Genomic DNA, 13,585 nt, shown 5'->3' on the forward strand with positions numbered 1-13,585 from the left:
TTGCACTACAACGTTCACACTAATGAGCAATCTGACACGCTCCTTAAAGATGCCTAAATTTTAATCTTGCATTTTATCAAGATTCCCTCCAGCCGCACATTGATATAAGAAAACCTTGAACCTCATCATTAGAAGACATCAAATAACTCTGGCATTGAAGATCATCTTTTCTTCCCACCTCTCCTACTTTGTTACACTTGAACGATCCCGTTTCTCATTCTCACTAGATCTCTAGGTCTGCTGAGCCCAAATACGTAATACTTCTATTTCATGGACCGTATGAGATTCACTTGCTTCCTTTAACAGCACAGACCCACAGCAACCATTTCAAAAACGCTACTATCTTAGAATTCTCCCCCACACCCAAGAGGGAAAATTCTATCAGTGGGTTTTCCTTATTTTGAACACTCTTCTCTGAGGCTAAGTACCCTGGAAAAAGGTCAAACTCTAACTGGCTCCACTATACAAAATTTGTGCCAACTCACCTAAATTATCCCCTCACAACTATAGATAATTCATTTATTTACACCTAGTTGATCACAGCACAGTGAGCATTCCATTTTTTTTCCTTGTATTAGTTTCTTATTGCTGCTGTAAAAATTACCACAAATTTGTGGTTTATCTATTCTCTTATATTCTAGAATTCAGAAAACTGAAATCAGTTTCAGCGGGCTAAAGCAAAGATGTTGGCAGGGCTGGCTCCTTATGGAGGCTCTCAGGAGCACCCATTTCCTTGCTTTTCTAGGGGCCATCTGTCTTCTTTGACTAGTGCCCCCTCCTCCATTTTCAAAGTCCATCACTCCAGTCTGTTTCTACAATCATATCGCCTTTTTTCTCTGACTGACTCTTTCATCTCTGTGGTAAGAACCAGTATGATTACATCAGGTCCAGGGGAACAGCCCGGGATAATCTCATCTAAAAATCCATAACATAATCACATCTGCAAAGTCCCTTTTGCCATATAAAGGCAATATTCCCAGGTTTCAATGATTAGTCATGGACATATTTTGGGATTGGGGGCTGGGGAGTAGCCTACCACACTCCTTAAGGGCTCAACAACTCACATGCTTCTGTCACCCTAAACTGATGGTCCTACCTTCTACCTTACTAAGGAGACTAGAATACCAAAAGAGAGTTTCTCAGCTTCTCTCCTCTTCATAAAGTTATTTTTACACACCACTTCATCTCTTTACCCATCCTTGATGACTTTCCAAATAGCTCAAAGAAGCAGTGACCCTCCTTTCTTGGGTTACTCTCTCCCCATTCCTTTGAATTTATTCCCTCTAATCTCCTTTCAGAATAATTTGCAGAATACCTTTCAGAATACCTTTGCTGTTTGTGAAAATGACTGGAAATACAGACAAATTCAAGAAGAAACACAAAAATACCTTTGAAATTCTCCATAAAGTTTTGCACAGCAATTCTTCTATTAGCCTTCTTAACAGAAGATCAAGATAGGAAATCATTTTGTTCCCTTTGACATTAACTGTAATTGCTTGAGTAGCCTATGGAATACTATCTATAATTTTCCCTTAACATTATATTCATTTTCATAGCTTGAAAGAGAAAAATGAACCAAATATTAATAAATACTTATGGATTGTATCAATAATTCAGGCTGTAATATAACGTATATAACAAATTTTCTGTAATGTCAAATCTTTTCCCAATCATTAATCATTTGAATAATTAAAACTGAAAGTGAAACATATTAACCAGTACCAAACTATCTTATAAGCTAAACATGGAGTTATTTCTTTAATAAAAGAATGAATCGGCTGGGTGTGGTGGCTCACGCCTGTAATCCCAGTACTTTGGGAGGCCGAGGTGGGCAGATCACGAGGTCAGGAGATTGAGACCATCCTGGCTAACACGGTGAAACCCCATCTCTACTAAAAATACAAAAAAAAAAAAAAAAAAAAAAAAATTAGCCGGGTGTGGTGGTGGGCGCCTGTAGTCCCAGCTACTTGGGAGGCTGAGGCAGGAGAATGGCATGAACCCGGGAGGCGGAGCTTGCAGTGAGCTGAGATCGTGCCACTGCACCCCGAGACTCCCTCTCAAAAAGAAAAAAAAAAGAATGAATCAAATTAACGTATGTAAGTAAAGCAGGGATTACAAACTCTTAATGCTTTCAGGAGCCAAACAGGTAATGCAAGTCTCAAGCATTAGGAAGGGGTGGAGTGGCAGAAACTAGAGGCCACATGTTCCATCAAGAGAGATGTAGAGTTGATTTTTGCAACACCGAACCTGCCAAACAACAAAGTTATGTGGGACAAATTTTGAACAATCGTTACCTCCATGTAACCTGTGACTTTATTTACATTTTCAAGAGGCAGTGTGTCCCATAGTATAATGCATAACATTTTAGACACAGACACCTCCTTGTTAAGAGTAAAAGTCAGCTAGGCCGGGCCTGTGGCTCACGCCTGTAATTCTAGCACTTTGGGAGGCCAAGGCGGGCAGATCACAAGGTCAGGAGATCGAGACCATGATGGCTAACACAGTGAAACCCCGTCTCCAGTAAAAATACAAAAAAATTAGCCGGGCGTGGTGGCAGGCGCCTGTAGTCCCAACTACTCAGGAGGCTGAGGCAGGAGAATGGCGTGAACCCGGAAGGCAGAGCTTGCAGTGAGCCGAGATCGCGCCACTGCACTCCAGCCTGGGCAACAGAGTGAGACTCCGTCTCAAAAAAAACAAAACAAAACAAAACAAAAACAAAAACAAAAGTCAGCTAGCTGATTAGGTAGTAGGTGGGCAGACAGTGAAGTTTCTTCTCTCCTCCTGCTCTGGGCCTAAGATCTGAAATCCCAATAATTAGAGCCAGTAACCACAAGAAACCTGCATAGTTGGTAATATAACCTAAGAGCCTAGGTTGAGGGTAAAAGTCTTACAAAAAAAAAAAAAGTGGAGATGTCCACAGAGAAAAACTTTTTTGATTTCTGAAAAATTAAAAGCATATTTTATCTTAAATGAGGTATCGGTTAGAGAGGTGCATATGTTTGTCAAAAATCATTTTGTACACTTTAGTTCATTTCAACATACATGAAATTTTACCTTAATTTTAAAATGCACTTTTGGTTGGGCACAGTGGCTCATGCCTGTAAGCCCAACACTTTGGGAGGCTGAGGCGGGTAGATCACTTGAGCCCAGGAGTTCGAGACCAGCCTGGCCAACATGGCGAAACCCCATCTCTACCAAAAATACAAAAATTAGCCAGGTGTGGTGGCATGCACCTGTAGTCCTAACTACTCAGGAGGGTGAGGCAGGAGGATCGCTTCAACCCAGGAGGTGGAGGCTGCAGTGAGCAAAGACAGCACCACTGGACTCCAGCCTGGGCGACAGAGCAAGACCCTGTCTCAAAAAACAAAACCAAACAAACAAAAAAAACCCCATAAAAATGTACTTTTAAGTACATTTTAATTAAGCCTAGAACACTACACATAAAAAGGCAATGTAAGTAAATGAAGGATATGAAAATTTTAAAAATTTATCTTGTAGAACATGAAGGTATCAACACTTTCTTTTTGAACCTAAAATAGCCTTTTTTTTTTGAGATGAGAGTCTTACTCTGTCACCCAGGCTAGAGCGCAGTGGCATGATCTTGGCTTCCTGCAACCTCTGCCTCCCAAGTTCAAGCAATTCTCCTGCCTCAGCCTCCGAGTAGCTGGCATCATAGGCACGCACCACCACACCTAGCAAATTTTTTGTGTTTTTAGTAGAGATGGGGTTTCACCACACTGGCCAGGCTGGTCTCAAATTCCTGGCCTCAAGTAATCCACCCACCTAGGCCTCCCCAAGTACTGGAATTACAGGTGTGAGCCACTGTGCCTGGCCTAAAATAGCATATTTTTAATAAGCATTTTTAAAAAGTGTAGTTTATTTAAAAAAAAACATACTATATAACTCTGCACCAACTCATTAAAGATATATGTAAGTGCCTAGTTTGTACAAGGAGCTGTGGTAGGTATTAAAGACATAATAGTACACAAACACTGTTTCCATCCTCATACACTCCAGTGGGCAAACTACACACTGAATAGTTGGTTAATGACTGTGATAAATGTTGCAAAGGAATAGTACTAGGTACAATGAGAGCAACTGCAGCCAGTGGGGAGTACGTGGGTCAGGGAAAGCTTACCAGAAATATAAGGTAAGACATAAAGAATAAGTAGAGCAAGTGACATTAAAGAAAAAAAAAATTCTAGAAACATTTCCAGACAGAAGATATGTAAAAGAATTCCAAGATGAGAGATAAGGATTTCAACAGGGCAGTGACGTGATCAGATTTGGATTTAAAATAGTAATCCTGGGAGCAATATGGAAAACAGAGAAGAGCCCAGTGAACACTGTTAAGACTAGCAACACTGAATACTTCAAGAGAGAAATGAAGGTGGTTTGATGTTGAGTAACAGACAATAAAGAGAAAACTGGAGAGTCTAGCAACAGATGATGTAGGGAGAAAAAAAGAACTTTTAAGAATAATTCTCAGGTTTCAGTATGATAGTGATTATCAACTGAATGATAGTGATTATGAGCTCATTTGGACATGCCAAGTTTGAAGTACTTCAGAGAATGAAGGCTCCATTAACTAGACAAATGCATATATGAGTCTGAATCTCAGGAAATGAAGCTAGAGACACAATTTGGGAATCATCTGCACAGAGGCACATGAAGCTACATAAGGTGAAGAGAGTGTACCATGAGAAGAACAACTAGGACTAAACCCCAAGAATGCCTCTATTTAAGGGGGGATGGTGGGGGCAGTTAGTAGTCATTGAAGGAGGAGGAGAGGCTAAGAAACAGTAAGAAGGTAGGTAGGAGGCATACAAAGAGAGTTCTTTGTTACAGAAATCAAGGAAACATGTTAGAAGAACGAAGGAATGACCAACTGTGGCAAACGCTGCTTAAAAAAAAAAAAAAAACAAGGAGAATGGGGATTAGCAGTCTCTCTATTCTGAGATGAAAAGACACCATGGTGATACTAGTAAGGGCAAAACTTAATAGTTGAGGTAGAAGCTTAACTATAATGTATTCAAAGTGTATGAAAGATGAGAAAAGGAAGATGGCAAATGTCAACATTTCTTACAACACATTTAGCTATGAATGACACACGACAGATCCTGGGAGACAGCGCAGGGGTTCACCAGAGAATTTAACAGAATTGTATTCTGAGGATTGAGTGAGTGGCTTGAACATGTTTAATGCTGGTTGAGTAAGATCCAATATGAAAGGTAGAACCCTAAAATACTTAAGGTTCATGACAAGGTAGAAAGGGATTGACCCATAGCACAGGTTGAGATGTGGCCTGACAGAAGAGGACACCACCCTCCACTAAAAGAGAAGGGAAAAAGAAAAACATAAAAGGGGAGAAAATACAAGTAAAGTTCTAGATTTAGCGGCAAAAAATGAGCATAGTTCCTACCTGATGCTTTCTCTTTTCTCTGAGAAATAGAAAGTAAGATCATTTACTACAAGGGAGGAAACCCAAGGGAGAGATGGAGGTCTGAAGAGAAATAACTGCTGGAGCAAGCTGACTAAAGAAAAAGAGTGAAACTGCTGGGCAGTGTGAAGGGTTGACCACAGGTCTGTGATGCGACAAACAGTGAAACAGTAGCATCAATCTACCCTGTATGAATTTTCAGTTCATGCAGCACTGTGGTACTACCGAATGGGTCTGATGAAAAGATGAAGGGACAAGAAATAATACCAGTTAATCTCTAATGAGCATGTTACTATGGGCGCCAAGCCCTACAAGTGGTTTACATGAATTGTTCCACTGAAGCCTCATGACTACTCTACCCAATATTATTTTCATTTTATAGATGAGGAACCTGAGGGGTGAACTAATTAACTTCTTGACCATGTGTAGAGTCAGAATTCAAGGTTTGAGATTTCGTTGCAAAAAAAAAGAAAAAAGAAAGAAAAAAAGGGAGGAGGAGGACTGAAACAAAACACACTTTAAAAATAACATCAGAGTATGCGTGTGTATAAAATTTTAAAGTTCTTCTTTTGTCAAAAGAATAAACCGTAAGATTACAAGTGGTTTTCTATCTTAATGTTAGATAGTTAGGATGCGATTTAAAGACTCACCATATCTAGAACTTCGAAAACAACAAGCTAACTTATTTCAAATTTATATGCCAGATAATATATGTTGTCACATACCATCTCATTTAACTTCAAAATGATAACACAAGGTTAATTTATAACCGGATGAGAAAAATAATGCTCAGAAAAGCTAAATAATTTGTTATACCTTTTATCAAATCCCTTAAAAGTGAAGTGGCCTCTCCCTGACCCCCTTGCCACTAAGCCCTTACAAAACCAGGGGTAATAGGCCTGACTGAATTCACAGAGCAGAACAAAAAACTTTACAGCTGTTTGTTCTCATTGGAAATTCTTTCCAAACATTGCTTTATTCTACCAAGTAAAAGAAACTAGGACAAGCTCTCATCACTACATTAAAACTAAAAAAACTAGAAACAAAAATATAAAAAGGTAAAACTTTGGGAAAAATAATTATATCCAACACACAAACATAAACACTGATGTAAAACAAGTCATTAACTTATTAATTTTGGAGTGATACAGTAATTAAACTTAATGAATCTAGCGTCACTCTATAGCACCAAATTTTTTTTAACTGGAATTTAATCTCTCTGAAAGTTATTAAACAGCTGAGATCAAAGTCAGTGTTTTCCAAATGATCTTGCTGAACAGGATTTTTTTCTTGACTGATGAAAACAAAATACAGCAATAGCCGGTGAAAAATGGAATATAGATGTGAAGAAGCTAATATCCTTAAACAAGACTAGCTGCAATATTGCACTGCAATAATATACTATTAAGAAAAATAGATGGCAGCTATGAGTGTATGATTATCAGAAAAAATAACTGTATTAATATGACATCCTCTCTCACTGAAGATGTAAGAATTAAGGATTTAAAAACTTGTAAGAGAATATTCAGCTTTTGTTTCTCATTGTCATTTAACAACTCTTAAGGAGATGTTAATATGGTTTTTTCCATATTTTCCATTTTAAAGGACAAGTGCTAAATACTAAGAAAAAAATTAAGTCATTCCCTTTCAGTTTCTCATTCTAAGCATTCACTAAGTATGTGAACAATTAAGATTTTTATTCATGGCCGGGCACAGTGGCTCACGCCTGTAATCCCAGCACTTTGGGAGGCCGAAGCGGGCAGATCATGAGGTCAGGAGATAGAGACCATCCTGGCTAACGTGGTGAAACCCCGTCTCTACTAAAAAGAAAAATAAAATAAAAATAAAAATAAAAATAGCCGGGCGTGGGGACGGGCGCCTGTAGTCCCAGCTCATCAGGAGGCTGAGGCAGGAGAATGGCGTGAACCCGGGAGGCGCAGCTTGCAGTGAGCCGAGATCGTGCCACTGCACTCCAGCCTGGGGAACAGAGCGAGACCCCGTCTCAAAATAAATAAATAAATAAATGAATAAAAAAAGATTTTTATTCACATAGGCTTCGGTTGGCCCTTACAAAGAAAGTACTGTTCATTTAAAAAACAAAAACCACCTTCCACACTGAGACGTACTATAACTAAGTTAGACAGAAAGTCATTGTGTTTTGAAATGTTTAATTTCTTTTTGAGACGGAGTTTCACTCTGTTGCCCAAGTGAGAGTGCAGTGGCACGATCTTGGCTCACCCCCCGGTTCAAGCGATTCTCCTGCCTCAGCCTCCCAAGTAGCTGGGATTACAGGTGCCCACCACTGCACCTAATTTTTGTATTTTTAGTAGAGACAGGGTTTTGCCACGCTGGCCAGGCTGGTCTCAATCTCCTGACCTTAAATGATATGCCCACCTTGGCCTCCCAAAGTGCTGGGATTACAGGCATGAGACACCGTGCCCAGCCTTCAAATGCTTAACTGCTTAAAGGAAGAAAACATTTAAAAAGCTCTACTTACCATGTACATTAGTATGTCTCTAATCATCACCATAGCTGTTTGATGATCATTCCAAGCTTGATTTAGCGTTTGAAGAAAGTTGTTATTCAATGAATTTAGTACATCTTCTCGCACCTAGTAACAGAAGAGTTCATTAGTTTGCACACACACATCCACACACTCGTATATACAGGCATGCACATATCTGTTTAATAAAATAATGAAGTGGAATCTTTAATTTAAATCAAAGAAATGTTATAGGCTAGTAGAAATATTTTAAGCTATAACCTATACACAGAAGAGTATCAAATGTATATGTATAGTACAGACTCCTCTTCTGATCTCCAGAACATAAATCAACTTCCTAGGTATTTCCCAACCCTCCAGTGACTTGACATCATTGTCAGAGTAAAATCCTATATTCTTATAGTAAGTTACAAGGGCCTGTAAGACTGGCTTCATGCTACTGCTGAATTTCCTACTACACCTTCCCTTCCCCAACTTTGAATAATGGTTGAGAATACTGATTTTGCAGTCAATTACCTGGGCTCCAATCCCAGCTCCCTAACAAACTGGGTGACCTGGGATAAATATTTAACCTCTGTGCCTCAGTTTCCTTATATGTGAAATAGCATTCTTCTTGTAGGATTGTTTTAAGAACTGAATTAACGCTAGTAATACACTTAAAACAGTGCTTAGTACTCCGTAAACACTCTATAATAAACTACTCAGTACACTTCAGCTACAATGGCCTCTTTACTAAATACAGCAACTGTGCTCTGCCACTCCTTCTGCCTCAATTCACATGGCTCGTCCCACTCACTTTATTTTGCTCAAATTTCATCTCTGGAGAGGTCTTTCCCAACCAATTACTTCAAAGAAAGCCTAGCTCTACTTCTTCACCATACAATTTGTTTTTTGTCATAGCATTCATCATTACCTACTATATTAGTTTATTTGTTTATTGTTTCTTCCACTAAAATGTAAATGTCTCCATGGTGGCAGGATTTCTGTCTTTTCCATGTGTATATCCCACACCTAGAATAGTGCTTGGTATATATAACACCATTTATTTCATATCCCTGCCCTCCAATGCCATGATTCACCTCCAACATAAGCACTTTCAGGATTACCTGCTTTTGCACATAAAGTTCCCTTGAGCCTGAAATGTCTTTCCAATCCAACCCTAATAAAAGACTATTCAAGACTTCAAAAATTCCTTTCCACAGTCCACAAGCTTAGTACCATCCTCTCTGATAAAATGTTATTGACCACTACTCTTTCCTGCTATGCTATCTGCCCAAAAGAAAGACCATTTCACTCAGAAACAGAATCTAGACTCTGGTTCTTGTTTTCTCACAAAGTCGTCGTGTGTTTGTCTCCAAGTTCCTGTAACACTTTGGGACTATACTGCCAACTTCTACAGTTATTCAAATCCAACCAACCTTCCATAATCCAGCTAAACTCTCAATAACTCTACACTAAACAAAACTTTTTTATCTCCAAATATCCTTTACCATAGAGAATTTCTAATAGTGGTTATGCTTTTTCAGATTGGGAAAAAGCTGAAGTCATGGTGCTTTCTGAGAAACATCAACTATTTAATGTATGTTGAGATATATAGACACCTCTAAAACAATTATAAATACACATAAATAAAATGCCATTCTGTATCAGATCTAATATGAACAAGTGGCTAAAAGTGCCAAAGAAAATACACACAACACACTGTGGAAGAATAAATTCAAACTAAGAAAACAGAATCTTTTCCTACATATTGGGGAAAACAAGGTTATTAGATTTAATGATGAGACAATATATCTAGTCTACTAAATGTATAGTATAAAAATCACTAGGCCTGTACCACAAAATTTAGAATTTTATCATATATTTAATCTTTTGTTCACAAGACTAAGCTCCATGACTTCAAGTTACATCATCCAGAAATTCCTCCAAAAATGTTAACTATATCAAGTTAGTTAACAGAAATACAAAATGAATAATGTATTATTTGTTTCAACTCATTAAATCTAGCACTTGTCAGATACAAATCCCAACAAAAACCCAGCAAGCTGAAAACGTGCTTATTTTCAAAATTTTACACCAAGCTTCATATTCCTTTACTGAAGAGTAGCAATTAAATTAAAATCATGACAATGCAAGAGCAATCTACGCTACATATAAAAAAATACGTATTTCAAACATCAGAATATCAAGCCCATTAATTATTCTTAAGGACTTATATGAACTTCTACATACCGCTATATTATAAAATTAAGTTAAATGTTAACTACATTAAAATCACCCTGAATTTGGAACACATAAATGTGCCTGCATATTTGTTGAATGAATAAAAAATTGACCAATTAAATAAAAAGTTAATGTTATAAAATAAGGCATGTTCTTTCAAATCACTGATTTGTACATTTTATAATAAAATATATCAAGTATTTACATATTTGTCATCATATTTATACCTGCCTTTCAGCAAAATAAAACGTGATCTCCTAGTACAATGTGTCATAATTGCCTTGTTTGCATCATACCTCAAAAAATTATCCTGACCAATAACGGTGAATTTTACTAGCAGAAAATAGCTACAATTAAGAGCTAATTTTATGTTTATTTTTCAATTATGCATACACACACACACAAACTCATGACTGAAAGAAGTAAAATGAATGCCTTAGATACACTGCTGCAATGTCTTCTTATTCAGATTACTCTATGAACAAAAAATTTTTCCTCCAACATTTCTGTAGAAAATTAGTTGAAAGTGAACAGATTATTTATTCAAACATACACAATAAAATGGTAGGAATGAGATGAAGATTATGAAGATTAAAATAGGCTTTTAAAAAGATGGTTAAGTTGGCACATAAACTACACATTAAGTGAAAAAAGGATCTTTATTTTACAAATTATTAACATCTTATAAAAAAATTGAAAAAGCAAGCATGGGAAATATGGTGGGAGGGATAACATTGTTAATCTCATGGCCTAACACAATCACCTACTTTCTGCACCAGCAAGGCAAATGGGAGGGAACCCTGCTGTACAGGTAGTACCAGAACCAAAACAGCCTATGGATTAAGTATGAACAGATAATTAAAGAAAACCTATACTAAAATTACACAGATAAAGAGTTGGAATTTGAGGGGAGAGACATGGAAGAACAAGTAGCAACACCAGAGAAATTGAGAGCAGGATGGGACCAGCTGTGACAAAAAAGATGGAAGTGTAAGTAATGGAGAACTGATGGCTGTGCCTGGCACTAGCTTTGCAAAGGAAGAAAGAGAAAGCTCAACACAGTGGATCACAAATCAGGCAGAAAATTAGAGTCACCCGAAGAGCTTTTACAAACAGATTTTAAGTACGATGCAGTAGTGTGTCCGTGGTCTCAGCTACTCACGAGGCTGAGGGGGTAGGATTGTTTGATCCCAGGAGTTTGAGGCAAGCCTGGGCAACACAGCAAGATCCTATCTCTAAAAATAAATAAGACTTCAGTGAAGAGAATGAGAAAACAAGCCACAGATTGGGAGAAAGTATTTGCAAAAGACAAAGCTAATAAAGAACTATTATCCAAAATATATAAAGAATTCTTAAAACTTAGAAAGTAACTCAATTTTTAAAAAGGCAAAAGATCTTGACAGACACCTAACCAAAGAAGATATACAGATGGCAAGTAAGCATTTGTGGAGATCATAGGTCATTAGGACACTGCAGATTAAAACACCAATCTGATACCATTACATACCTTTGAGAATGGCCAAAACATTGACAATACCAAATGCTAGCAAGGACGCAGAGCAAAAGAGTATCTCATACACTGCCAGTGGGAATGCAACATGGTACAGTCACTTTGGAAGGCAGTTTGGCAGTTTCTAACGAAACCACACATACTCTTACCATATAATCTGGCAATCACACTCCTGAGTTTTTTCTTAAATGAGCTGAAAACTTACGTCCACACAAAACCCCACACACAAGTGTTTAAAGCAACTTCATTCATAATTGCCACAACTTGGAAGAAACCAAGACGTTCTTCTGCAGATTAGTGGATTAATAAATTGTACTACATTTACAAAATGGAATATTACTCAGCACTAAAAAGAAATGAGCTATTAAGCCATGAAGAGATATAGAGATAACTTAAATGCATATTACAAAGTGAAAGAAGCTAATCTGAAAAGGGTATATACTGTATGATCCAACTATATGACATTCTGGAAAAGGCAAAACTAAAGAAAGAGCAAAAAAATAATAGGTATGTAAGTAGGCAGAGCACAGGATTCACAGGGCAGTGAAACTATTCTGTACAATACTATACTAGTGAATATATGTCCAAAACCATAGACTGAGTTCATTCCAAAAGTGAGCCCTCATGTAAACTATGGACTTGGAGTGATGACGTGTCAATGTAGGTTCATCAATTGTAATAAATGTACCACTCTGGTGTGGATGTGCATACAGGGGGGAGGCTGTGCATATGTTGGGGCAGGGGTGTATATGGGAAATCTTAGTACCTTCCATCCTCCATCTTTTTTTTTTTTTTAGATGGAGTATCGCTCTGTTGCCCAGGCTGGGGTCCAGTGGCGCAATCTTGGCTCACTGCAACCTCTGTCTCCCAGGTTCAAGCCATTATTCTGGCTCAGCCTCACAAGTAGATGGGATTACAGGTGTGCGCCACCACACCTGGCTAATTTTTGTATTTTTAGTAGAGACAACGGTTTCACCTTGTTAGCCAGGCTGGTCCTGAACTCCTGACCTCAAGTGATCCACCCGCCTTGGCCTCCCAAGGTGCTGGGATTACACTGTGTCCAGCCTCTCCACTGAATTTTGGTGTTAATCTGAAAACGGCTCTAAAAACCAAACTTTATATTTAAAAAAAAAAAAGGGAGGGAGGGAAGAAGGAAGAGGAAGGAGGAAGAAGAAAGAAAGAAGAAAGAAGAAGAAATATTTGGGGGCCACCCAAGATCAAAAGACAACCCTAATTTTAAAGTATCTACCCAGGTGATTCTGATATAACATCCAGGACTAGGAAACCACTGGCTCCCACACTAGCCATTTCTGTCTCTTCCCTTTGCAGAACTTCTTCAACATGAGTATGTTTTTATATTATTGTAATAATAGTATTTATGCAATTCTGAGTCCTGCTTTTTTCTTCTAAAAAACAAACAAAAAAAACCACACAGGATCCATGTGCAGAACGTGCAGGTTTGTTACATAGGTATATGTGTGCCATGGTGGTTTGCTGCACCTATTGACTCATCCTCTAAGTTCCCTCCCCTCACCTCCCATCCTCCAACAGGCCCTGGTGTGTGTTGTTCTCTTCTGTGTCCACGTGTTCTCACAATGTTCAGCTCCCACTTATGAGTGAGAAGAGCCCTGCTTTTTTAATGCCATTGATTAACATTTAATATTAACCTTTGGTTTAGGAGAAAAATACCTAGCTGTATCATATCATGTCCAATGCACCATAGTAATCCAAAGAAAAAGGTTAGATTACAATAAAGTGTAAGAAGAAAATGTCATCTGATAATTTTAAGCAAATGATACCAAAAGCATAATTTATAAAAGAAAAAATGCTAAACTGGACTCTACTGAAATTAAAAACTTTTGTTCTGTAGACACCACTGAGACAGTAACAGAGAGAAGCTACAGAATAG

At 38.0% G+C, this 13,585-nt stretch overlaps 1 protein-coding gene across 3 annotated transcripts in view; it reads right to left on the reverse strand.

The window, feature by feature from the left end:
- The window catches only part of CUL3 (cullin 3), a 111,528-nt gene that overhangs the window by 53,646 nt on the left and 44,297 nt on the right, over positions 1-13,585 (reverse strand). For all 3 annotated transcript variants that reach the window (XM_034955274.3, XM_034955275.3, XM_055109144.2), the window contains one exon: positions 7,938-8,051. In XM_034955274.3, the coding sequence (XP_034811165.1) occupies positions 7,938-8,051 (114 nt within the window). The remainder of the gene's footprint in view (positions 1-7,937; positions 8,052-13,585) is intronic.

Source organism: Pan paniscus, chromosome 13 (genome assembly GCF_029289425.2).
Source record: "Pan paniscus chromosome 13, NHGRI_mPanPan1-v2.0_pri, whole genome shotgun sequence".
Lineage (NCBI taxonomy): Eukaryota > Metazoa > Chordata > Mammalia > Primates > Hominidae > Pan > Pan paniscus.